Genomic DNA, 26,167 nt, shown 5'->3' with positions numbered 1-26,167 from the left:
TGCTGGGGCGGTGGTTACTGAGGAGCAAGATATCTTGGCGGAATTCCAAGCCTACTACACTGCCCTTTACTCCTCGAGGGACGCACACCTCGAAGAGGAAATCGACGACTATTTAGGCCACCTGCAGATGCCTTTCCTGGCTGACTGGCAGAGGGAGTTTCTCATGGCCCCCATCCAGAAGGAGGAGATAACGGAGGCGCTGGAATGCATGAAATCCGGCAGCGCTCCTGGTGCGGACGGTCTCACGGTATCATTCTATAAAACCTTCAAGGCGCAACTGGTCCCATATCTGATGCTCTTGTTCGATGATATTTGCCAGCAGGGCAGCATGTCGAAATCCATGAGAGAGGCGCTGCTCATCACCATCCCTAAACCTGGCAAACCCCTTGACCAATGTGGCTCTTACCGGCCGCTTTCCCTGATCAATGTGGACGCGAAACTGTATGCCAAAATTCTTGCGACTCGCCTTTCGCTGCTGGTCCCGGATCTGGTCGCCCCAGAGCAGGCTGGATTTGTTCCCTCCCGCAATCTCACGTACAATATCCGCACAGTCCTGGGCACGATCCAACATGTCAAGCACGAAAGCAAGGCTGTGGCCATATTCTTGGATATGGAGAAAGCCTTCGATTCGGTCGAGTGGCCGTTCATGCTGAAGGTCCTTCGTAAATTCGGCCTCGGGGAGCCGTTCTTGCAAATGCTGGGAGCCCTTTACTACAAACCCACGGCGAGATTGAGGATGGGTAACCTGGTCACTGCTCCCATCGAAATTGGGAGGGGCACGCGCCAAGGTTGTCCCCTCTCCCCGCTACTGTATGCCATGGTAGCTGAGCCTCTCGCCTGCGCTATGCGAGAGTACCACCGGTTTGAGGGGATCAACTTCCCGACGTACCAAATTGGTATCTCCACATACGCGGATGACACTCTACTATATGTCCGAGAACCGGAGACCAACCTCTCTGCGGTGCTGCGAGAGGTGGTGAGGTTTGGGGCTCTATCGGGCCTCCGCGTCAACTGGTCCAAATCAGTAGCACTGCCCCTGACTCCGGTGACGCTCCCCTTTGACTCGGAGTACCCCTTGCAATGGACCACGGACTCCATTCGCTACTTGGGGATACACATCCATACAGATCCGGAGGTTTTGATTCGCGAGAATTACGGAGTGGCCTACTCCAGGCTGACGGATGACGTCGAGGTGTGGTCTAGGCTCCCACTTTCACTCATGGGCAGGATTGCACTCATGAAGATGGTGGTGCTCCCCAGGTTCCTTTTTCTATTCGTGAATATACCAATAGTCCTTTCCAAAACCTTTTTCCGGCAACTTACGCAGACACTTGTCCGCCTAGCGTGGGGAGGCAAACAGCCGCGGGTGCACTGGAAAACGCTCACCCTCCCTTACGAACAGGGAGGCCTGGGGGCGCCAGATCTGGAGCGATACTACAGACTCGCACAGGGTGCCCACCTTCACACGTGGATTCATGGGGACCCGGACATACCTCATGTGAAGTTGGAGCGGCTCTTTGCAGACCCTGTCCCACTCCCGGCGACGGTGTGCTATCCGCCCGATAGACGGGTCGGCAATCTGGACTCCATAGCTGCCACGAATCATGCTTGGCATGCTCTGATCGGCCCCCGCGAGTGCCCCCTGCTGTATTCACCTTTGCTCCGGATAGAATGGGCGGCCTGGTTGACTCCTTTAACGGAGAAGGGGGTCCAGACGGCGCTACGTGACCTTGGCATTGTTACCATGGGGGACCTCTTTTCAGAGGGCACTCTGAGAACGCTGCGTCACGTCCTTCAGTCTTGCCCCAGGGCGACGATGCTGCATCGCTTCCAATATCACAGGGTCCGCAGAGCGGCTCTGGCCGTTTTGGGCCCGGGCCTCGCCGAACCGCCGGTAGTGCCGGAACTCACCTATGTCGTCAAAACCCCCTCAGCGCGCAAATTGATAACGGCTCTTAGGTCGCTGGGCGATGGTCAGCGGCAGTGCTCCCCCTCCAAGGCCCGCTTGGCCTGGCAGACTGACCTCCAATCTCCTATCTCGGACGACATGTGGAGGTATTGTGCCACTAACACTAGGAAGATCTCTCTCAACGGCAGGCACCGACTGGTGCATTTTAAATTCTTGCAACGAGTCTACTACACTCCTGAGAGGTTGCACAGGTATGGCCTTCGAGACTCAGCGGAGTGTGAGCGTTGCCGCTCTCACACAGCGGACTTTTTCCATATGGCCTGGACTTGTCCTGCAATACACAAATACTGGGTAGAAGTCTTTGCGGAGCTCAGTACCATCCTTGGTGAGGTGCTCTTGCCCAACCCGGCGCTCGCCTTACTTGGTTTTTCAAAACCCCTCCCTGTGGCTCTGCGACGACTCGCGGACATGGCACTGCTCATGGCGAAACGCCTGTTAGCATTATGCTGGATGCGGGGGCCGGTCCCTACTAAAAAAAGATGGGAAACAGACCTGCTTTACTGTTGCACGCAATCGGAGGTGTATAGTGAACTCCTACCGCCTACGAGTAGACCCAAAAACTTCTGGGATATGTTTCGGGCTTTCCAGAATGCGAGGGAGAGTGATGAATCGGGCCCAGAGAGTGTGGAGCTTGATGTACTACAGGAAGATGGGGCTGCAGCGGCTGTGCTGGAAGAGTGTGTTGGTTGATAACCTCCACGTTGTGTCAGAATGATGGTTCTCTTCTGGCGTTTGGGGTGTTTGAGGTGGATGTGACCTGTGACGGCTGCGCTGATTGGCGGTAACCACTATCCCCCTCTTGGAGCGTCATCTCGCCTTCGCGGGCGACTGTTCATTCCCCCTCAGCCTAGCTGGAGGGTTACTGGTAGTGGTGTAGGGTGGGGGGTGGGTGGTGGGCACGGGTTTAGGTAGTCTGGCTGGTTCTTCTTTGGGGGAGGGTGGGTTTGTTCTGAACTGGGTCTGGGTTTCTTCACAGTCCCTCCCGGATTGCTATGTCGATCCTCCTACTCTGACACGCCTTCTTACACCTGGGTCTGACTCTGTTTGCATTGCGGTGCTTGCATCCTGCTTACGAAATATGGCTCTCCAGTGGTGGCGGATGTGTTCTGCTGCCTCTACGCACTGGTTCTGCGCCTGCGCTCTTGCCGCCAGGCCCTTGGGCTGTTGGATGTTACGGCTGTGTCATTTACTTTTACGCAGGGGTTTGATAGGTGTGTTTTTTCTCCCCTTTCCCGATCCTGATGCCGCCGGCCTCCGGGTTGTAGGCGATGTTGGCTGTGTATGTGACCTGGAGTTGTAATAAAGTAAAAATTTAATAATAATCATCTCAGCTTCAATACCCAGGTTCAAACAGTGACAGCCTCCTGTTTTGGCAAGATCAGAACCATCAAGCGTCTCATCAACTACCTACCAGCGGACTGCCGTAAGACTGTGATCCAGGCACTGATCATTTCCCATCTTGATTATGCCAATGCCCTCTACCTAGGCATCACAGCAGGCCAATGTCAAAAACTCCAGACGGTCCAAAATGCCGCCGCCCGGTTAGTGGAAAGAATACCTTTCAGATACCATATCTCTCCCCACCTCCGCAAATTGCATTGGTTGCCAATGGCCAAAAGGTGTATTTTCAAAGCTATGACGCTGGCCCACTGAGCATCGAGGGGTATGGGATCTGCCCACTTGAAAAACACCTTGCGACCGTATACCAACTACAGGACTTTACGGTCCAACTCTCTCCTTCTCTTGGAAACTCCACGCTTCAAACGCTCACGGGCAGGCGGAAAAACCTTTGAGGTTTGTGCCTCCCAGCATTGGAACAAGCTCCCTCTGGCCCTACGCTCTTCCCAATCAGAAATCTTATTCCGTAAGTCACTGAAGACCCACCTGTTTTCCCTATAACATCCCCCTGTGCCCTCCACCCTCAAAGTTCTCAGCGCCGGGACGCCCCGTCGGGGTAGCTGTGCGCTCTATAAAATACACATATAAAATACACAAATAAAAAAAGGCTTAGCCTACCAACCATGGTTGATCTATCGGTCTCACAGCTCTCTGATTCACAACTATTCTTGGAATTAGAAAAGACCCCAGATCTAGTGATTCAAACTACCCCAGAAGAAATAAGACAGTTAAGAGGGAGGAGGGAGGGTGCAGTAAGAAAGAAAAAACTTACAGCCCCAAACAACCAAAAATCTAAAAAATGACAAAAGGTTCCCAACAAGACAGGAGAGCCCCGAACCCTTACCACACCGAGAGGAAATCAGGAATTCCATAATGTAATTGTTCACCAAGCACCACATGGCACCCCGGCTCCCATTACTGGGGAAATCGTAACTGACCTCCAATCAGGTAAGGAGGCAGACGACAACTTCGATTCCAACGCCCAATTACTAATTAAAATTGGTGATCTATTTAAGCAACTTTTCACACCACTAGAAATGAGACAGGGACAAATAGAAAAAGCACTAGCTGATTTGACAATTGCTGTAAAAATTAAGCCAAATCAGGGGGTACAAAAGGTAAGGCAGCCACCGGCATCCTCCACTGTTCAAAATAAACAATCTATCCCCCCAGTAGCTAAACCAGCCCAACCCATAGTGACGAAAAAAAAGACTTTAGAAAACACACTAAGTAACACCCCGATTAACATTACCAACACTAATTCGGAACAAAACAACATGGGCCTAAAAACACCAGCTACACAGCCGAACAGAGGGTGGGTTAGAGGACCCCCTGACAGAAGATTTGCTGTAAATCTTCCACCGTAGGCCAGCCCCTTCATAGTTTTAATGACCGGCATTCCAGAATTGGGAGATCAAACAAATGAAGCAACCTGGTCGCTAAAGAACAAGGTCCAACATTGGCTAAGTGCAAATCGCCCACCTCCTCCTTACTGCTCTACTAAGATTCTAATGTTAAGAAGAGCCCCTTGGGTAGGGCATGGCAAAAAAACAATACAAGGTGATTGCGTTCTTATCACTAACCCTGGGCGGAGTTGGCGGAGTGGGGCTTCGCGGAGCTACGCGAAGTGGGCGAGAAACTTCGCCCACCTCCGCACTCCGCGTAGCCCCACTCCGCAAACACCACTGGCCGCCAGCCCCGCCACCCGCCTCCCTCCCGCCCTCCCTAAATACTTTCAAATAAAGGAATGAAATAATTTAAAAAGCACTTACCTTGCCCGCCGCTGCCCGCCGCGTCCCCGGGGCTCGCTATCTTCCGTCTTCCGTCTTCTTTACTAATGCGCATGCGCGGGCGGCCGGGTATGCGCATTTTCACGAGAAAATGCGCATGCGCGGCCGCCCGCGCATGCGCATTAGTAACGAAGACGGAATACGGAAGATAGCGAGCCCCGGGGACGCGGCGGGCAGCGGCGGGCAAGGTAAGTGCTTTTTAAATTATTTCATTCCTTTATTTGAAAGTATTTAGGGAGGGCGGGAGGGAGGCGGGTGGCGGCCAGCTACGCTCCGTCTGCGGAGCGTGCGTAGTGCCGCCTGGCTACGCCAGCTCCGCAAAATGCGGAGTAGGCGGGACTACGCACACTCCGTGCACGGAGCGTAGCTGGCCGCCCACTGTTACTTATCACCTTTGATGACCCTAGACTGGTTGTATTTATCAAAAAGAGGGAGGAAGGTTGATCTTCTGATCAGTGGACACAGATTACCACCAAGGATGGTGGAAGGTCCAGTCACAGCTTGTGTCCGGTACAGAGGATACAAAGGGGAGGTTGCTGTACTGTTCCTATGTAGAAAGGAGGGAAGGTTTAACTGGCATGACCAAAGGTGTTTGACTAACACCCTGGGGCATCCATTATGTTGGATGTATTTGCCTCACACACCCCGAAGGATGTCATGCTTCATCATCGGCGTTTGCTCCTCGTCGGGGAGGCGGTGCAATCCCCGACGGGCTCACCTCAAGAGGGGCTCTTTGGCGGAGATCTTTTATCCAACAGCCTTATGGTGAAGTGGGGGTGTGTGGGCAGGAGGGTATGAAATGATTGGATGATTGCTAAAATGTAGCTAGGGGTACCGGAATTAACTTTATTCTGGGGGTCCCCTGGCTGCAATTAAAACGTGGGACTAGCTTACTAGATGTCAACAAATTAGGTTGAGTGATACTAGAAAAGACTAGGAGTCAAAGTGGTCAACATGTTTCTCGCTAGGGGTCGAGTCACCCGCGATTCATCAGGACCTTTACAAACAGTGAGAAAAGGGGGGGGAACATGCTCGTGTCATGTATGCGGTGCGTGTTACCTCTATGGGGTCTCCTACGCCCAGGGGTCAAGGACTAGACACCACATGAGGGTCGGCGGGATTGGATGACAGGGGCGAGCCCATTGGTTGAGGCTCTGCAAGCCCGTATCCTGGCCGTATCCTGGCCGTGAGACCTACCCGTCGCCGCCGAGCTCGGCCTGGGCGTAGGAGACCCCATAGAGGTAACACGCACCGCATACATGACACGAGCATGTTCCCCCCCCTTTTCTCACTGTTTGTAAAGGTCCTGATGAATCGCGGGTGACTCGACCCCTAGCGAGAAACATGTTGACCACTTTGACTCCTAGTCTTTTCTAGTATCACTCAACCTAATTTGTTGACATCTAGTAAGCTAGTCCCACGTTTTAATTGCAGCCAGGGGACCCCCAGAATAAAGTTAATTCCGGTACCCCTAGCTACATTTTAGCAATCATCCAATCATTTCATACCCTCCTGCCCACACACCCCCACTTCACCATAAGGCTGTTGGATAAAAGATCTCCGCCAAAGAGCCCCTCTTGAGGTGAGCCCGTCGGGGATTGCACCGCCTCCCCGACGAGGAGCAAACGCCGATGATGAAGCATGACATCCTTCGGGGTGTGTGAGGCAAATACATCCAACATAATGGATGCCCCAGGGTGTTAGTCAAACACCTTTGGTCATGCCAGTTAAACCTTCCCTCCTTTCTACATAGGAACAGTACAGCAACCTCCCCTTTGTATCCCCTAGACTGGTTGACCACATTTGTTCATGGGACCACCCGACCTTAACTGGCGCCATAGGAACAGAGCGCCTTTCCTTCTTCTACCCCCTGAGACATCGTAATGGCTATCATTGCGATGGACCCTGGCACACAGTAGGCCCTCGACATTGGGGTAGAGAAAGGGACGACTGGGGAGGACCATATCATAGGGATCCCTATAGAGAACCACTATCTTGGGAGGGCTGGAGCGGCATCCCAACGACGAATAGATATAGTGGGCTTGAGTTAGTTGATTGACCATCACAGGCTGAAAATCATTCTAGCCCCAAAAAAGGAGAATCAGAGCGCAATACTGGACCACAAATAACTCAAACTCCAACTAGGGACCCGCAAACTTTGAGTGTCGTGCCTTGGAACATTGCCGGTTTCGGTGCCAAGATTGAGGACGGCTCCGCCATAAGTTTCCTAGACAGACACCAAATTGTATGTCTCCAGGAGACATGGTCATCAATGGAATTACACCTTCTGGGCTTTAGGACGTTCTTTTCACCAGCCCTGGCGGGGAGCATGGGCAGAGCTAAGGGGGGATTAACTATCTATATAGCGAATACCATTCAACAAATAAAAATAACCACTCTTGAACTGGATGCAAATTTCCAGCTTCTTTCCCTTTCCCTACCCAAAATGAGACTGTCCTACTCATTAACTTCTATAACAACTTGGAGGAAGGAGAATTCCTGAGAGTAATACTAAATCTAAATGAAAAACTCTCTAATTTTAGACAGACGAAAGGAGGGAAAGGTGTTGTCTTTTTTTTATGGGGAGCGGATTTCAACTTGCATCCCTGTCCTTATTTTAGTAAAAACTGTGGTAGAATGGTTAATGAGCTGGATATCCCCGTTACTCATTTTTGTCATACCAAACCGGGTACAGCCATGAATGACCTTCTGTCAGACTTGGGCCTCATAATAGCCAACAACTCGAACCCAAAAACAAGAAAGCTAGAACCAACATATCTAGGGAGTGGTTACCAGTCTACTGTTGATTACATTCTCATATCAGATGGGCTGTTAAATAGGATTAAGCATGTTGAGGTTCTACTAAATACACTAAGCGATCACTCAGCTATCAGGATAGAACTCAACTTACTACACCAACAATCCCTCGCGTCAACGATAGCTAAAGCTCTGAACCAGAACAATTTATATCTGGCACAGGTAAATGGTTATACTTTAAAATGGGGGAAGATAAACCCTGGGCAAATCACCGAAGAGGTGATTAAATTAGCCTACCCTCATATCATAAAATGCCTTGATTTAACCACGACAGAGGAGGAAGTCATAAGTAACTTCTCTAAAATTCTAACCGTCATCAAGGGCCTCCTAACAAAAAAATCAAAGGTAGAAACTTCAAATAAGAGAGGTTGGTTTAATCATAGCTGCACCTCGGCACATTCCAAGCTCAAAGTGGCCCTGAAAAATGAAAATAGAGATCCACAGCTAATTGCCAGACTCAGAAAAGAATGTCTGTCTGCCTGAAACCAGAGAAAGGCCGAATTAAAACAAGCCTTGTGGGACGAACTACATAAAAGTGCCCTAAACAAAAACAGCGAGGCATTCTGAAGAGAAGTAAGATCCCCCTTCTTAACTGACGATAACCTCCCAAAAATAGAAGTGGCCATAGAAGAAGGAGCTTGGGTCTCTCACTTCTCAAAGATTTTTACGAAACAAATACTTTTAGGAAGTGAATAAATAACTCATCCAGCTGTCGTTTACCCCATCTCAATAGAATTCGACATTTCCAAGGTCCTTACGGCCCTAAAATTAAGTAAAAATGGAAAAGGTCCGCGCCCCGACGGAGTCCCGGTGGATATTTCTAAATACAATACGGACCTCTGGGCTCCCATACTGACCAGGGTGTGTGCGGCAGCCGCAAAAAAGGGACTCCTGGTATCCTGGACCAAGTCTGTTATGGTCCCGATCTTTAAAAAAGGAGATTGCCAGGAGCCTACCTGCTACCGCCCCATCTCATTGTTGGACTCATTGGGTAAGGTAGCCGGTAGGGTCATCCTTGAGCGTCTCCAACAGTGGGCAGAGGATGGGGGGGTACTGTCCGACTTACAATTCGGCTTTCAGGAAGGATTTGGTACAATGGAGCAGGCCTTAAATCTGTCAATAATTGTGGGAAAATATATTCATGCAAAAAAAGACAAGCTTTATATGGAGTACGTGGATCTGTCCGCAGCCTTTGACTGCGTGTCCCATTCAAAACTATGGCTAGTCCTGTCACAAATGGGTGTGGACCCCTCACTTTTAGATTTTCTGAGGGAACTATATTCCAAGGCTTCTGCAAGAGTACGTTACGGTGTTAGGGGTGAGTTGACTGCATCTTTTGGAGTAGAGCGTGGAGTCAGGCAGGGTTGTGTCTTGGCCCCCTTCTTATTCTCCTTATATACAAACAGCCTGGAGAAGGAGCTTCTGAGGGGGGCTCAAGACCTCCCCCAAGTAAAACAACGCCCGATTCCTGCTCTGCTCTATGCAGACGACGCTGTCATCCTGGCCCGTACTCCTCGCGAGCTACAGAAGGCATTGACCAGATACGCGGACTTCATGGGCACCCCTGACCTCCACATTAATATTAAGAAGACCTTTGTAATGGTGGCAGGCAAAGGGAAAAAAGGGTTCAGGGTAAGCATGGGCGAATTTTGCGAATCTCGCGTTCGCGAATTTTGCGGATTTGCGAACTCGCAATCCGCAAAATCCGCGAATTCTCGCGAATTTGCGGATTTTTTTTTGTGTTTGCGCGGTTTCTGCCAGTTCGCGAGGGTTTTGTACAATTTCGCAAATTGCGAACTTACCTGTCGGGTCGCAAGTTTCGCGAACTTGTTGTTTCTACGTGTCCAGCCTGTTTGGGACACTCTTCTTCATCACTGCCACTCTCTGTCACCACTGCCACTCTCTGACTACTCATGCCACCCTCTGGCCCACCCATGCCACCCTCTGTTTCATCACAGCACCCTCTGGTTGTCCAGTCAGTGTACATTATTGTGTCAACGCAAGCACACCTTCCCTGCCTCAAGTGACCTGAATTAATTTGGGGCTGATTAATGTGTCACAGAATATTTTTTTAGCTGGCACCTGCTTCCTTAGTGCTTCCTGATTAGTGATCTTTTGCACTTGCTAAGTGCTTTCATTGTTGCAAAATTAGTTACAACACCTGCCCTGCCCCAACTGACAATAATGAATTAGGGGCTGATTAATGGATTTGAACTTCCAGCCTGGCTCCTGCTTGTCTCCCGTAGCTGTAATTCAGGACCTTTGTGGCATATGTGTAACTATTCTGAGGTTCAGAGCAGGGTCACATAATAGTTGCAACTGGCAACTGAACTCTGGAGGGGCCCCTCAGGAAGCACTACAGGAAATGGCTACTAATGATGAGCCTGAACTTTTGAACCTGGTAAGTAGTTTCAGTTTTGCTAAGATCGTATTTCTGCAATTTTGCACTTATTCGCGGGGCGCGAAGTTGTACTGGGAAGCCGCGAACTCACGCGAACAGTGCGAGCAGTGCGAGCAAAATCCGCTGCTCGCGGATTTGCGGATTTTGCGGGAGATTCGCGAATCTCGCGGATTGCGAATTTACCGAAAATCCGCAAAATCCGCGAGCGAAACGGATTTTCCGCCCATGCTTAGTTCAGGGACATATCCCTCAATAACCAAAAACTTGAATTGACGGCCCAGTATCCGTATTTAGGCATCACAATAGATGAAAAATGTAATTGGAAAGTGGCAGTGGAGTCTAGAAAACATTCCTTTAAGAGGGCAATAGCAGCTCTGATGTCTTTCTCACAAAAATTGGGCAAACGGTCGCCTGTGGAACTACTGAAAATTTATAACGCGAAATGCCAGACGGTAGCTCTGTATGGGGCTGGGGTTTGGGGGCATATGGACGTTAGCGCTCTACAGGTGGCAGAAAATTCCTTTTTAAGATTTCTTCTGGTGGCACCAAGGCGAATCTCCACATATGCATCCCACATTGAATTAGGCATACCGCACATTGAGGACCTGGCAAAAATCCAACCTTTGCTATTGTGGCGGCGTATATGGACCTCAGATAAAAATATGTTAACCAATTGGATTGTGGCAGACTCAATGGCATTAGATCATTCGGGAAAAATAAAATGGCTCACCTACATCAGAAATTTCCTTACGAACTTAGGCCTGGAGGCATACTATATGACACCAGAAAAGATCTGTGAGATATCCAAGAAGGAGTTGAAAGAAATGACCTTGACTCACTTAGATGGACTAAGACTCACAAGTGAAATAGGGAAACCTTATGTCCACCATGCAATCATGGTCCACTCTGTCCCCACAATTCAGCCCTACCTAACGCTTGAAATTGGCATTTTTTATCGCTTTTTACTAACCAGATTCAGATTAAACCTTTTCCATCGGTTAGTAGCCTTCCCCATGAAAAACACCTGGGAACAAACGCTAGGACACTGTCCTTGCGATGATACATCTGTACAGACCACTTTACATACAGTATTGTTCTGTAAGTTCTATCATGTTCATTGCAAAATTTGGCTGGTACCATTGCTGAAATCGTGGGACTTAAGACAGTGTCGCCCTGCCATGCTGCGCCTTCAATTTCTGGATTCTGAAGTCACTTGTTATCACATGGTTAACTTCCTAAAATGTATTTTTAAACATAGAAACAATCTGTGAGAAAACTGCTTACAACACAATGAAATGTATTTAATGTAAAGAGAATTGAAATATTTTTTAAGCATTTTTCTTCAAACTTTTATTGTAACTTTTATTGCAAATACTTTTTCCTTTTCCCATTTTATGATATAATGTGTGCAATAATGCTTTTATGGATTTCTATTACGAAATACCGAATAAAGAAATGTATATACTGTTAGAGCATGGTGGACTTGCAGCAGGGTGTGGGCAAACACCATGCTCAGCAGCTGGAGCCCACCAAGCTTAGCAGAAGACCTACCAAATGGGCTCTGAATTAAGATCCCCAGACACAAGGTGTGCCTTCAGCAAAAACTGGTCCGTTCCCTAAGCTCATCGACCATGACCAAAAGCTGCACTCTGCGAAGTCTAGGGTCATATTGCAAAGCCAGGATTTACGTAAAATGGCGAAGGTCTCTCCCTCCAGCCTGGATGACAAGTGACAGGTGCTTGGTCAGGAGCCAAAGTATCTTATCTTATGCGGAATTTTTTAAGCGCACTGTCACCCAGGGGTTTCATGGTGCTGAAGAAAACAGATGGTAGATGGTAAATGAAGAGACAGATGGAATAGTGCTCTAACCGTATATCATAGTAAAAAAGAAACAAACAAAAACATTCATGTAAACATCTTTGGTCAAAGGACATTCTTTTTTAAGTCAAATTTCAAATAGTATGCATAATAAAAAAAATCCTACAAATTCCATTAAATAACATTCGCTGATGTAAATGATGATCTGATAGTTGTTGTCACCAGTGAAGAAGAGTGTCTTGGAACTTGAGGGCCACTTTGTGACACGTCAGAGAGCCTGCCCTTTCCAGTTCTGACCATAACAGATGGAGGCTGTTATGTTGCTTGGTGGGCTGGCTGATATAGGACACCGCTGATTGTCTGGAGCAGGGTTCTCTAAAGTCGGTCCTGGAGGGCCAGATCCATGCCAAATTTTGAAGATAACTACATTTATATAAATGGAGATATGCTAAACATCTGGCATGGATCGGCCCTACAGGACGGACTTTGGAGAACCCTGGTCTAGAGACTGCCACTCTGAAGGGATACAAATTGAATAATTAAGGATCACACACTTGTAAACAGCTATATTTGTTGATGGCGGTTGACTAGGTTGATCGGTCACTGAGTTGGTCCTGAACTAGTGCAGCAGGCGGAATTACAAAGATGGAGAGAGTTATTCCCTCAGAGTTTGCTACTAAAATGTGAATATTTTCAGAAACTGTGATGCCGTTGCCCTTCAATGTTTATCCTTGCTCTTCTAAGATGCGCTGGGCACTATGGCCAGGCAATATCTACTATCTTACTACTGCTCACTTAGCCAAGGGTTGCTAAGCAGAAAGTAGATGGCAAGAACTCTACCCGGGATGTTCAGGCATGCTACTGTGACCCACCTGGAGAGGAGTTCAGGGATAGGTTAGCGGGGTGAGGGGTGGGGTTAGTGTGGTATCTCCCTCTTCTGCCTCCCCCGGCGGCTCTGCGTGTGATGGTGCTGCTCGCGGTGACATCACTTAGAATGTCACCGCGACCAGCGTTCCAAGGCGAGCGCCGGGGAGACTAAGAGGCGACAGCATATCGAGAGGCTGTGGCTGAGGTCGCAGGTGTTTGTACTTGTTTTAATAAACACTCCTGTTTACTTACGTGACGGCTCCGACTGTCATTTGAAGCCGTCACTACACTGGCGACGAGGGTGACCTTCTGCGACCTCAACACGCCAGAAGGAAGAAAAGTAGGACAGCAGACTCGAGTAAACCAGCTGACTGACTGGAGAGGGCATCGGGTTACCACGCGGAGAACGGAAAGGAGAAAGACCCAGCCCAGCGTGGATGGTGTTTGTCTAACACCCAAAGAAGGTGCGGAGGGAGTTGAAGTGCCATGGCGGAATATGTGTGAAGACATCTGCAGGTCGGTGTAAACTCCCCTGACACGTGAGGTACGCCTGTTTGCCAACCCTGCGCGCAACCCCCAGACTGTGGCGAGCTACGTTTTGACAGCTACCAAGGTGTGAGAGACGTCCCGTTCATGCCGGAACCTGGCTAGCGTGTAACCTGAACGCCACTTAGCCGAGAGAAAAGGCGAGAGCGAGGCGCGCTGTGTCCCCATCCGGAGCAGAAGTAAAAAATAAACTGAGTGCTGTCTGTAACGACTTTGTGAGAGGTCGGTCAAGGCGTAGGCAGGAGAAGTGCGGAAATAAACGCGGGGGACACGCACTGCATTGCGAGTAAAGACTCAGCGTATAAGCGTGAGGGGACACGATCTGTACCGCATGTAAAGACTCAGCGCATATCACGGCTGTGTGGTTCAAAGGATTGTCACTGGCATGTAACCGACGTACTTTGACTGGCATTTGACCTGTTTGGAGAAGAGTTCTTCACTCCTGTGACCCTGCTGGTTAAAGGAGGTTTTACCGCGCGCGTGTGTGTGTGGCAGTTTCCTCTGTCACCACTGTGGACAGGCGCTAACAGAAAGCGACAGGGGAGATGTGCATGTGGAAGTAGGTGCTCTGCCTGTGGCTTGACGGAGAATTGTCCTGCACGTGTGAAGAACTGGTGGCGATTTTGACCCCCATGGAGCAGACGTAGAAGAATATGTGTATTGCCAACAATTGAATCTCCCTAGGAGTACTGTCCTGACAGACAACACTAAGAAAAGAAAACTGTGTTAAAGCATTTAGAGCAAAGCATTGACTTTTCTTAGGGCAGGTTTTGCGCTGAGCACATTCAGCCCCAGAGTGAATGACTGTACAAAAAAAAAAGGGGGAAAGTATTCATGTTGTATTTTGAACCTCCACCTCCCCACTGCTGGTCTTTCCATATGTGTATATAACTTCAGAAGCTCCTGTATTTCAGTGACATATTCAGAAGCAGGTTTCATCTTCTGTATGTTTGTTTGAGGAAGTGAGAGCTGCGCAGGGGTGGTTAGACGTTCTTCCTTTAATTATAAGTGTCTTCACTGGTAGTTTTTATTTCCTTCCTTAAGGCACACTTATTTGGCACAGACTTCAGCGTCTCACAGAACGTAGCTAAGTTTCACGGTGGATTGGTGCATGCTTGAAGGGTGAACGTTTCTTCCTGTCTATTGTGAAGTAAGCATGCAAAGTGTGACCCCTCCACCCTTTTTCTTAACCAACCCAGGTGATCCCACCATCCTGTGGAAAAAATGGAAAAAAGTGTTCTTGAATTACGCTACTGTGTGTGGGCCCAACCTAGGACTAGAAAGGAAAGTTGCGTTGCTGGCCTATTACTTAGGCGCAGAAGGAGAGGAAGTCCTAGACCACCTCCCGGATTTAGGGGCACAGGAGGCAAGAGGTCTGAATGAGTTTGAAGTTAGCCTAAAGAAGTTAGATTTGCACTACCTCCCCAAGACTAGCACAATCATGGAGAGGTACCTCTTTGGAAAGAGGGCACAGAAGGATGGAGAGTCTATAGAAGATTTTGTGTCTGAGTTGAGGAAGTTAGCCGCCACGTGCAAGTTTGGTGGAGCGAGTGAGGAGAGAATTAGGGACCAGTTTGTCTTGACTTGCAGGATGGAGCGAGTGCGTGAAGAGCTATGGCTTAAAGATGACCCACCGCTGAGAGAGGTCCTCATCATAGCCAAGCAGGTAGAGCACATGTTGCAGTGCGTCAAGGAGATTAAGCAAGACGCAGGGGAGAAGAAGAATGATGACAAGACCAGTGTCAGTGAGGTTGTGTCCGAATGCGAGACAGTGTCCGAAGTTAAAGGTCAGAAGGTGGTGGGCAGAGGACAGAAGGAAGGCAAGCCGGGAGAAACATTCAAAGGTACCTGCTACAGGTGTGGTAAGCAAGGGCACCTAGCCAATGACAAGGAGTGTCCCGCCCTCAGATTCACATGTAACAAATGTGGTAAAAAAGGCCATTTCAAGCAATATTGCTAGAGTGGGCAGGGGGCCAGTAGACAGAGTAGAGACAGAACGAATGTGGTGTGTGACGAGGTTGTAGTGCAAATACAAGAGTTGAAGACACACAGTCCAGGAAACCCCACGTGTGCAGAAATTGCTGTACAGGAAGATGAAGGTCAAATCAGTAGCCCAAAAGACGTCATAAAAGTAGGGGACATTGACCTAGAAGCATTGTTTGACTCCTGTTCTAGAATAACAATTATCAATGCTAAGGAGTACTCACATGTGTCTAAGGGAAAGATAATCTTGAAGAGGTTAGACTTAAGGTCAGGAGGGTATGCGGGGCGTCCAATCTCCATGAAAGGATATTTCCTGTGTAAAATTGTGTACAGGAATAGGACCACTGTGTCTAAAGTATATGTATCCACAGTAGGAGACAACATCTTGGGGTGGCAAGCTCAGAAGGGTTTAGGTGTGTACCTCAATCCCAATAGCAATCCCCAGATTTTAATACAGGAGATACAGGAATACAAGACTGACATCACAACGGAGTTCAGAGAGGTGTTTAGGGAAGGGCTTGGATGCTTGAAGAACTACTGTCACAAAATAAAATTGAAGGTGAACGCCAAGCCCGTTGTGTCAAAAGTTAGAAAACTCCCCATAGCCATTCAGGAGGAGGTCAGATCCGAATTGGAGAAACTGTGCAAGGCTGGAGTCATCGAACCTGTGGAAGCAACCGAATGGTTGGCACCCATCGTGGCAGCGAAGAAGAAGGATGGGTCAGTCCGGCTCTGCATTGATTTGAGGGCACTTAATAAGGAGGTCGTTGTTGACCGATACCCCTTACCGAACATCACCCAAATGATGAGCATGCTAGAGGGTGCCAAGGTGTTTTCCACCCTCGATCTCACCTCGGCCTATTTCCAGATAAAACTACACGAGGAGTCTCAGGAACTCACTGCTTTTGTGACACCCATGGGCGCTTACAAGTTCAAAAGGATGCCTTTTGGTTTAGTCTCGGCGGCTGCCGTGTTCCAAAGAATCATGGGCAACATCCTAAAAGGCATCTCAGGCGTCATGTGTTACCAGGATGACGTGCTTGTTTTCGCAAAGAACCAAGTTGAGCATGATGAGAGACTGAGATGTGTGTTGAGGAGGTTTTTGTCCCAAGGCCTTACCGTAAAGAAGAACAAATGTGTATTTAGCTGTGCTGAATTGGATTTCCTGGGTCACAAGGTAACGACGGAAGGCATACGTCCCAAGGCCGAACTGCAAAACACCATCGTGAATCTGTCACCCCCCAAAAGCAAAGACGAGATCAAATCATTCATGGGGATGTTGGAGTTCTATGGAAAGTTCATAAGAAACTTGGCAGGCAGGACTTACGCCATCAGGCTACTGTTAAAAAAGGAAAACGAATTCAAATGGAGCCAGGAATGCCAGAGTGAGTTCGAGGATGTAAAGAGAGCACTTGCAGAAGCCCCCAGTTTGAAGTCATACCTGCCCAACCGGGCAACGATCCTCACCACTGATGCAAGCGCAAAAGGGTTGGGAGCTGTCCTCACCCAAAAAGGCGTGGAAGGAGAAGAAACCATAGCCTTTACCTCAAGGTCGCTCCAGAAGTCTGAGAACAACTACTCAGTTATCGAAAAAGAGGCATTGGCGGTATCATGGGCAGTAGGAAAATTCAGAGACTTCCTGTGGGGTACGCAGTTCACCCTCCGAACCGACCACAAGCCGTTGGTAGAAGTGTTCAGCAAAAAAGGTTTGGATGCCATCTCCAGCAGGATAAGGCGTTGGGTGGTCAGTCTCCAGGAGTACACGTTCAACGTCGAGTACGTCCCAGGAACGCAAAACCTTGCAGCTGACTGCCTATCCAGACTCGTCAGTGAAGTAGAAGCAAGGGAAATGCAAGAAAAAACGGATGAAGAAGAAGAGGGATACATGGTAGAGAATGTCTGCACCATCCAGAAGGCGTTGGGTGAAGAAACGTGGAGAAAGGCACAGGATGAGGACAAGATACTGGAGGAAATTTGCAGAAGAGTGAGGGATGGATGGAAGCACGGCGACAAACGAGATGAAGACCTACGGCCTTTCCAGGCTGTTAAGGACGAGTTAACCATTGTTGACGGATGCCTGTTCAGGGGAACAAGGCTTGTGCCACCAGCAAACGTGAGAGACAACCTGGTCGAGATAGCTCACGAAGGGCACTTGGGTATCACCAAAACCAAGCAAAGACTCAGGGAGAGCTATTGGTGGCCGAACATGGACCTGGTCACCGAAAGGAGAATCAGGGAGTGCATCCCATGCAGCAATAGCGACAAGGTCCTGAAGCAACAGACACCACCTATGGTGTGTAGGCCGCCCCCGTCAGGACCATGGGATGAGTTGGCTTTAGACATCGTGGGCCCGATGTCTGGGGAACTGCGGACGCCTTACATCTTGGTGCTCGTGGATTTGTATTCTCGGTGGCCAGAGATAAAACTCGTCAGTGAAGTCACGACAAAGACTGTCTTCGGATTCTTACAGGAGGTGTTTATCCGAGAGGGGCTCCCCAGCAACATCCTCACTGACAACGGAGTGCAACTATGCTCGAAAGAGATGGAAGACTTCCTAGAAGAAAGAGGCATCAGACACAAACGATGCGCATTATACCACCCAGAAACCAATGGCATGATCGAACGTTTTAACAAAACCCTCAAGGAGAGCATCCAGCTGGCCAAAGCCAGTGGCATAAGCTGGAAAGAAGAGGTGTGGAGGCGTTTGGAAGCATACAGGTTCACGCCGCATCAGACGACGGGCGTCACCCCGTTCGAATTGCTCCGCGCAAGGACACCCAACACTAAGCTTACCCCGGGGTGGATGGAATGGCACAAGGGGTGGTCGGACCGAACCAAAGAAAAGGATAGCCTGAGGAAGCATGAACAAGCCATGAAGGTGAGGAAAGAAGGTTACGACCAGCGCAAGGCCACACAGGAGGTCGAGTTCAAAGTAGGTGACAACATCAAAATCAAAGCTCCCACAGGGAGGGCAAGCTGGTCAGAGTACAGCAGTCCCACCAAAATCACAAAACTTTTCAAGAATGCAGTCAAAACTCAAGAAGGGAAAATATGGAACCTAGGGAGAGTTGTAAAGTACCACCCTCCAGTAGAAGTCCCTGAAGGTGCAAGGGGGGGGGGAGTGGTCCAAGACTGGATAGTAGTTTCACCACCAGGAGGCCGTCAGGTGTCTCTCACCCAGGCCACAGGCCCAACAGGAGAGTGACCAGACCCCCCAGGCACTTTGATCAATATGTAATGATGTAACTATTGCCATTCGCCTACTGTAAGTTTTTCCCTATTTCTTCTTTCTGCACATTGTTGTATCTAATGTTTTCAATTTCTGCAGGGAAGGGGGATGTGTGGTATCTCCCTCTTCTGCCTCCCCCGGCGGCTCTGCGTGTGATGGTGCTGCTCGCGGTGACATCACTTAGAATGTCACCGCGACCAGCGTTCCAAGGCGAGCGCCGGGGAGACTGAGAGGCGACAGCATATCGAGAGGCTGTGGCTGAGGTCGCAGGTGTTTGTACTTGTTTTAATAAACACTCCTGTTTACTTACGTGACGGCTCCGACTGTCATTTGAAGCCGTCACTACAGTTAGCCCTCCTTCTCTATTCACTGCGCACCAGGGAAACAGATTGTAGTTTTCTCCACTTCCACCCCCGCTGGAGAGTATTGGTGGGCCAGAGGTTTTTGAATGAATTTGACAAGTTTGGGGGCTTTGATGGGGCAGGTGTGGGTAGTAATATGTTCACCATGTTTTTGCTGCTTGTATAGGAGATCTTTTTGTGGTCAAGGTAGGAGGGAGGCTACTTACAAGCATACCTGGAGGTGTTGATGTTGCCAACAAGGAGACAGACCAGCTCGTGGGAGGATTGAGGATAACGGCCAAGTTGTGAGCAGTAGGTGATGCAAAAGCTGCAGACGGGTATAGGAAACGGTGAACACTTGCCCCGGGCACAAGCCCTAGTTACCTAACCTCTCTGAGTCCAACACCCTTAAAAATGGTGATGAGACAGAGTCTGCTGCGGATTGGAACTCCAGCCTGAGATGCGGATGAAACATAGGATCAAGCGAAAACTGAAGCGTGAACTGTCACAGCACTGACGACGAAAAATTATTCTTTCCAGTGGTTGTGGGTACATGTAGCATTTTCTAAGATTGAAAATTTAATGTTTAAATAAAAACACTCTCTAGACATACCTTGTCTCTTTCCTCTGTATCATATTTATCTGGAAAGCAGGGCTTATTCTGGGTATCCTCTGCGATTTCCCGCTCCTCCAAATAAAACTGCCATTTAGCTTCAAAATAGAACCAGTGTTCCTGATACTCTAAATGCATAGAAAAAAGGTAAGAGTTACAATTTGCGTCACAAATTGGTATTCTTTGCATACTGTAAAGGGAGAGGTGGCAGTCTATATTTTCTTTTCATCTGCAAAGCAATAAATAAAAAGCTCTTGTCCAATCCTTCCCTAGTGTTTGTTTAAGAATCTGGAAAAACCTCCCACCAGGACTCAGAAGAACAACCCCTTATATTGCTTTCAAGAAACGGGTGAAAAAAATCCTACTAACCAGTTGAATCGATTGTGAGTCAAAATGTCTTTCTTGTGCGATGACTAAAAGTGACTCGTTTCGTTGAGGAGCAATCTCCGAGTCTAGCCCACCGTGTCTAACTTTTATTTACAACAATTATACCAAACAGTAGGTGGAAACACCCATTCCTCCTATAGTAGTCATGAAGGTAGCTGCTATTCAGACTGTTGTTATCTTTATGAATGTTCTCTGTATGCAGTGTTGTGTGCCATTAATACATTCCATTTAAGTTTGCCTCTGCCCTGTGGCTCAAAGATGCATGACGTCACTTCCGCTTCCTCTGCTCTTTTGTGAACCCATGTTAACGTGTGAAAGTGAAAAAAGTAACACCTCCACGATAACTCATTTCTCATAATGCACATGCTAAGACTGACCACTAAGGAAAGGCAGGGAAGCTGGACGTTTCGATTTAAAAGTTAGGCTGTTACAGGAAAGCACTGGGACTAGAGGACAGTGTTGAGGGGGATAGCAGGCACAGTTGGCTACCTTTTTACTATGCTCTTTGAAACACTTTACTAAAAATCTATGGAAAACTAAAATCAACCATTAGCTGAGGTCACACGGTAGCATCAGAGGTGTTACATAGTGTTAGAACTGGGGGTCTCTAGTTGGCAGAGTTAAGTACCACTGTCCAAATAGGGACCCTTGCTTCTAGTCAGGGCAAGGAGATAGCCCTCTTAGATAACCCCTGCTCGCCCTCTAGGTAGCTTGGCCTGAGCAGTCTAGGCTAACCAGAGGCAATGCGTAAAGTATTTGTACCAACACTCACAGTAACACAGTGAAAACACCACAAACTGATTCCACAACAGTTTAGGAAAATAAAGATATTTATTCTAAACTACACAAGACCAAAACGACAAAAATCCAACATACACAGTTCAAGAATATGGTTTCAAAAGAGTTCTTCAGGTTGTAATCAAAGTTCTTTAAGTTGCGTTAAAACAATCCACAGATGCGTGAAAAGTTCACAGTTGCGTCACGTTTACTCACAGTACCTTTTAGATGCAACAAAGTTCCACAAGCAGGAAGCTGGTGCGGTGGAAAACAAGCGATGCGTTACTCCTGAGACCCTGGGGAGGCGATGCGACAGCCCCGTTGCAGCAGCGGGCGTGTTGCGACGAATCCGGTCTGTATGGGGAGGAAGGCCGCTTGCGTGGATTCCGGTGCGTAGGTTCCGTAGGAAGTCTGTTCTCGCAAAGGCACGATGCAATGATCTCGTAGGGGCTGCGACGATCTCCGGGGCGACGATGCGTGGTCCAGCGGTGATCCTCTCGCAGCTCCTCGATGTGATGGTTCTGCGACGATGTTCGCAGCGACGTGATGCGGTCCGCAAGCAAGCGGTGCGGTGATCTCATCCAGCGACGACAGGCTCTGCGATGACCCTCGCAGCGATGTTCGATTCTCCCGCACCGGTCTGGTGCGTCCCGCAAACGAAGGGTGCGACGGCTCCGGCAGCGATGTCAGGCGCTGCGCCGATCTCGACCTTCGTAGCGGCGGGAAACTTCTCGCACTGTCGGGGATACGCTCCGCAAGCGAGCGATGCGACACTTTTCAGCTTCAAAAGTCTCTCAGCTTAGTCTCAAGCTTCCCAGCTCAGGTTCAACTTCTAGAGGCCCCACAACTGGATCAAGCACTCTACGAAGGACAGAACTCTCTCAGCAGAGTTCAGGGAGACTGGGGGTGAAGTCCTTTTGTTCCTGGGACTTCGGAAACAGGGAGCCAGCTCTTCTCAGGCCCTTGGAGATTCCTTACAAGACAGGGGACACAGCTCACAGCAAAGTCCTTCCCCTCTCCTTGGCAGCAAAGCAACAGCAGGTCAGTCCAGCAGAGCAACAGCAGGACAGTCTTCCTTCTTCAGAGTCAGCTCTCTCCTTGGCAGAGGTTCCTTCTTGATTTCCAGGATGATCTAATTTTCTGTTGTCAGGGGTCCTGTACTTATACCCCCTAAGTCTTTGTTCTCTCTGTGCATGTGGGCCCTGAGCCCGGTCTGAACCAGTTCTGGGTGGATCCTGAGCACTTTGTTTTGCTGGCTGCATCTTTCCTTTCAGAGTGAGGGGCAGAGTCCTCAGCCGCCCAGCAGGAGGTGGAGCCATCATTGTGGCAGGCAGGCACAGCCCTATTCAGCCCAGGTGCTAACTCCTCCCACCACTCAGGTTGCAATTGCTTCATTCAGCCTAGTGCTGACTCTTCCAGCCTCTGGGGGAATTCCCCGGCCCCTGTCACTCACAAACCAGACAGTCAATACACAAACAGGCCCAGGCACACAGAAGGGTCAGACAAGAGAACAGCAACTTTCTAAAAGTGCTGTTCTCAAACACAGGATTTAAAAACCACCTTTCCTAAAAGATGTATTATTAAATTCTGAGTTCAGGGATACTAGATACTTATGTCCTATCTTGTTCCTATGGGAAGAAATGCTGTTAACCACTGTAGCCAGCATCCCCCATGTTAACCTATGGAGCAAGATAGCCTTACAATAGTGAAAAACGAAAATGGCTGTAATTCACTACCAGAGCATGTCACCTGCACTAGTACATGCTCTACCTTTCACATACACTGCACCCTGCCCAGGGGGGTACCTTGGGCCTTCCATAGGGGTGACTGATGTGCACGAAAAGGGAAGGGTTAGGCCTGGTCAGTGGGGACACTGACCAGGAGGACATGGCAGTTCTAAACTGCCCATAGGCAATGTAGTGGCAGGCCTGAGACACCATTTTAGAGCTACTCCTGTGGGTGGCACAATCAGTGCTGCAGGCCCACTAGTAGCATTTGCCATCACCAGCCCTGGCACACCCAGTGCACTTTACTAGGGACTTCATGGTGATACAAATATGCCAAACATGTATATCCAATCAGAATAACAATTTACATAGAGAGCATATGCACTTTAGCACTGATCAGCAGTGGTAAAGTGCGCAGAATCCTATTGCCAACAGCCACGGGTCAGGAAAAATAAGGGAGGAAGAAGTAAAAAGTTTGGGGATGACCCTGCAAAAAGGGCCAGTTCCAACACATAGTAATCACTGACCCCTGTAACATAAGTGCTTTCAGGGCACACGTCCTAAAATAAGAGGTGGGGGACGCTGACGTCATGACAGGAAGTGACGTCACGAAAGGTAGTGTGCACTCAGTTGCAGTTTATAGTTATCAAGCTCCCGGTAAAATAAGTGGGGGGACGCCGTCCACCCGTGTGGTACCCCGACTCGAGCCCTGAGTGCTTCCATTATTTGGCGGAACCTCGCTTGTCCCTGGCATTTCTCTATGAGTGAGGTGGCCTCGTTGAGTGGAGAACGCTGCCAGATGGCCCCTACATCTAAGGAAGCTGGAATCTAAGGGACTCCTCACTGTGTTTTGCATGGGGACCTCATCATTTTGGGTCATCCCACTGGGAAGCGTGGAGCAGTGACTTCTACAAGAGGGAATTCCTTGCAAAGACCTGTGAAAGTTCCCATCCCCTTAGTCTCTTTTGGTAATTTCCTGGCTGGCCCATATTGTTATCGTCTCCTCATGTGATAGCGCCGGGACGCCCCTTAGCTGGGGCAGCTGCGCGCTTAATGAAACGCATGACATAACATAACATAACTCACATTGGTGAGTTGTTACAATGAAGCCCGATTCTCTCACTTCGGGCGCATATCGATAGAAGAACCCAAGAACTGTCTGACGCTGTCTCCTTCCGATGTTCATGTATCCAAAGACAAGATGATCAGATTTACGCCCTGTGAACTGAATCCCACCTGATAAAAAGAGAGTCCCAACTCCCTTTTGTTTAACTTACCTGTTTGTACAGGATTCTCAAGTTTCATCATTATTCTATCTACATTCCCGTGAACATGGAGGTGAATTCATTAAAATGTCAAAAGTAGCAGAAGTGACATCATGCGCCCTTTAACAATAGTGACATCATAGACTCCTTTATTTGTTGCTGATGGACTAGGAGAAGAACACGATGCGAAAGCCTCAGAAAGTAAGCAGGACTGTACCAGTGGAAAGGGGAGATTGGGAGCCTTGAATTTGATCTGAACGACACAAGTCTCTCTGTATATCAAACTCTGGAAATCTCTTTCTACTACTGCTCATCCCTAAAACGCATCTTACGCATATAGAACCACTTACATACTAGACGAGGTTCATCTCCTAACATTGTGTAGGGAGCTTGCACAAAGCGAGGGCTTGACATGTTGTTTAACCGGTGGGTTTTCCTTAAACATCTCTAATTCTTAAGCGTGACAACCATAAACCCTGATATACCAGGATCTCAACCTAAGGATTCTAGGTGCGGGGACTTACGTGCTATAAGTCTCTCTGGTGTCATCTTATGTCCGGGACCTAGATAGGAAACACTAGCATTATATTGATGCCACCCTATCATTCTAGACCTGAACCCGAGGCAGTAGAGAGCACAATACTTGATATATGGGAAGTTATTCAAATTGACCTTTATCTTTTTATTTCAGTGTGTAATGGTGGAAAAGACAGGACAGAGGCATAAAATCTCGTAGAACCGCTATTATAAGAGGACTGGACTCTACCGATTCCCAAATGAACTTCAAATTGATTGAGTTTTACACATTCATGAACAAGAACTGAAAGCTAAAACAGCTCAATGATAAAACCTGAAGAATACTTTTACAATTATGTATATTTTATCACGTTTTTAGAATAATGTAATTTTTATGCAATTTTTTCTTTTTCTTATAGTGTATGTGATATTGTTATGGTTTTAACTAACTGAACAATAAATAATAATAATTATTTTTATTAATATAGACTGTATGATAAGGAAAAATGGGTACCTGTATAGTACCTGAAAGTACAGAGCACAGATGAGGGTGCACAAGAGGGATGTAAGGGAGAATACCAGATTTGGAAGTCACAATAAGTATGTGAAAGGAAGCAGGGTGCCTGAGGTGGTATAGTGGAGAGGAATGCAGAGGGGTAAGGAGACCATTAGGAAGAAGGTGCAGAAAAGTACCTGGGGGGTGCAAGGTACCTGCGGCTGCTGAAGATGGGAACCCCTATAAGGTGGAAGCGTGGAGCACAGGTTACTAGGACATCAGAGTGAGACCCTTTGAGGAATGATGGTCTTAGAGGAGCCTAGCAGAGAGTATCAGTGGAGGGCTAAAAAAAGGTGTCTGAGAGGAGGTGAATGCAAAAATAACTGGGGAAAACGTAAATTACTGCAAAATGGCGATGTCATAAATTACCTAAGGATGACGCAGAGAGTTAGCTGAGTAGTGTAGGAGAAAGGAGTATCAGAGAAAAGACTGCAGAAGAAAGTAGGTGAAAGGTGCAGGAGCAAACGTATCGCAAGTATCAGCCATACCTGGATAACATATAGGAGAAATTGCAGGATGTTGGGGTGGATAAAGTTTACTTAAGCAAGAGCTAAACCTATAATCCCAGAATAAGGATGATGAAGAGAGCACAAGTCATATGCAAGGCAAAAAGTACCTGATGGGTGTGGTGCCTGAGAATGGAGGCTAGAGCTCATGTGAATGTGATGTAACAGAGACAGAAAAGGAGACCAGGGAGACAGAAGAATTTTATTTGGACTTTAAAATTAGTATTTGGAGAGAGCACAGCATTGTAAAAAAAAGCCAATGTCTGTAGTTAACGATAAGACATATTGCTTCATTAGGCGTGTGATAAAGGGTCACTCAAGGTTTCATACGCAAGACGTAGAAACATAAGTGCAAACATGGTCATGTCACACATAATAAAACTACTGAGAAAAGCAGCCTGCCTCGAGGCGGAGCGGTTAGTTCAGCAGCTCAGCTGCCGTGCGACCACTGAGGTCATGACGATGGTGTGGTAATGTGTACTAGCATCAGTGTATTCTAGAGTGTATGCTGGCTCTAGGAATGGTGACATTTGAAGGGGTTTAGAGAGGTAGAGCTGTATGGGTGGCTGGGCTGTTCTTCCTGACAAACATACTACAAATGACCACTGCGATTTGGGACTTACATCTACGCCTCATCCTTGATGGAATATACTTTTTAACA

At 48.2% G+C, this 26,167-nt stretch overlaps 1 protein-coding gene across 2 annotated transcripts in view; it reads right to left on the bottom strand.

Annotated features, from left to right (window-relative positions):
* ADPRHL1 (ADP-ribosylhydrolase like 1) overlaps positions 1 to 26,167 on the bottom strand; it is a 555,702-nt gene that overhangs the window by 300,085 nt on the left and 229,450 nt on the right. For both annotated transcript variants that reach the window (XM_086934704.1, XM_086934705.1), the window contains exon 5: positions 19,773 to 19,900. In XM_086934704.1, the coding sequence (XP_086790830.1) occupies positions 19,773 to 19,900 (128 nt within the window). The remainder of the gene's footprint in view (positions 1 to 19,772; positions 19,901 to 26,167) is intronic.

Source organism: Lissotriton vulgaris, chromosome 8, assembly GCF_964263255.1.
Source record: "Lissotriton vulgaris chromosome 8, aLisVul1.2, whole genome shotgun sequence".
NCBI classification, from domain to species: Eukaryota; Metazoa; Chordata; class Amphibia; order Caudata; family Salamandridae; genus Lissotriton; species Lissotriton vulgaris.
The sequence above is the reverse complement of the archived record's forward strand: the minus strand, read 5'-3'. Positions and strand labels throughout refer to the sequence as shown.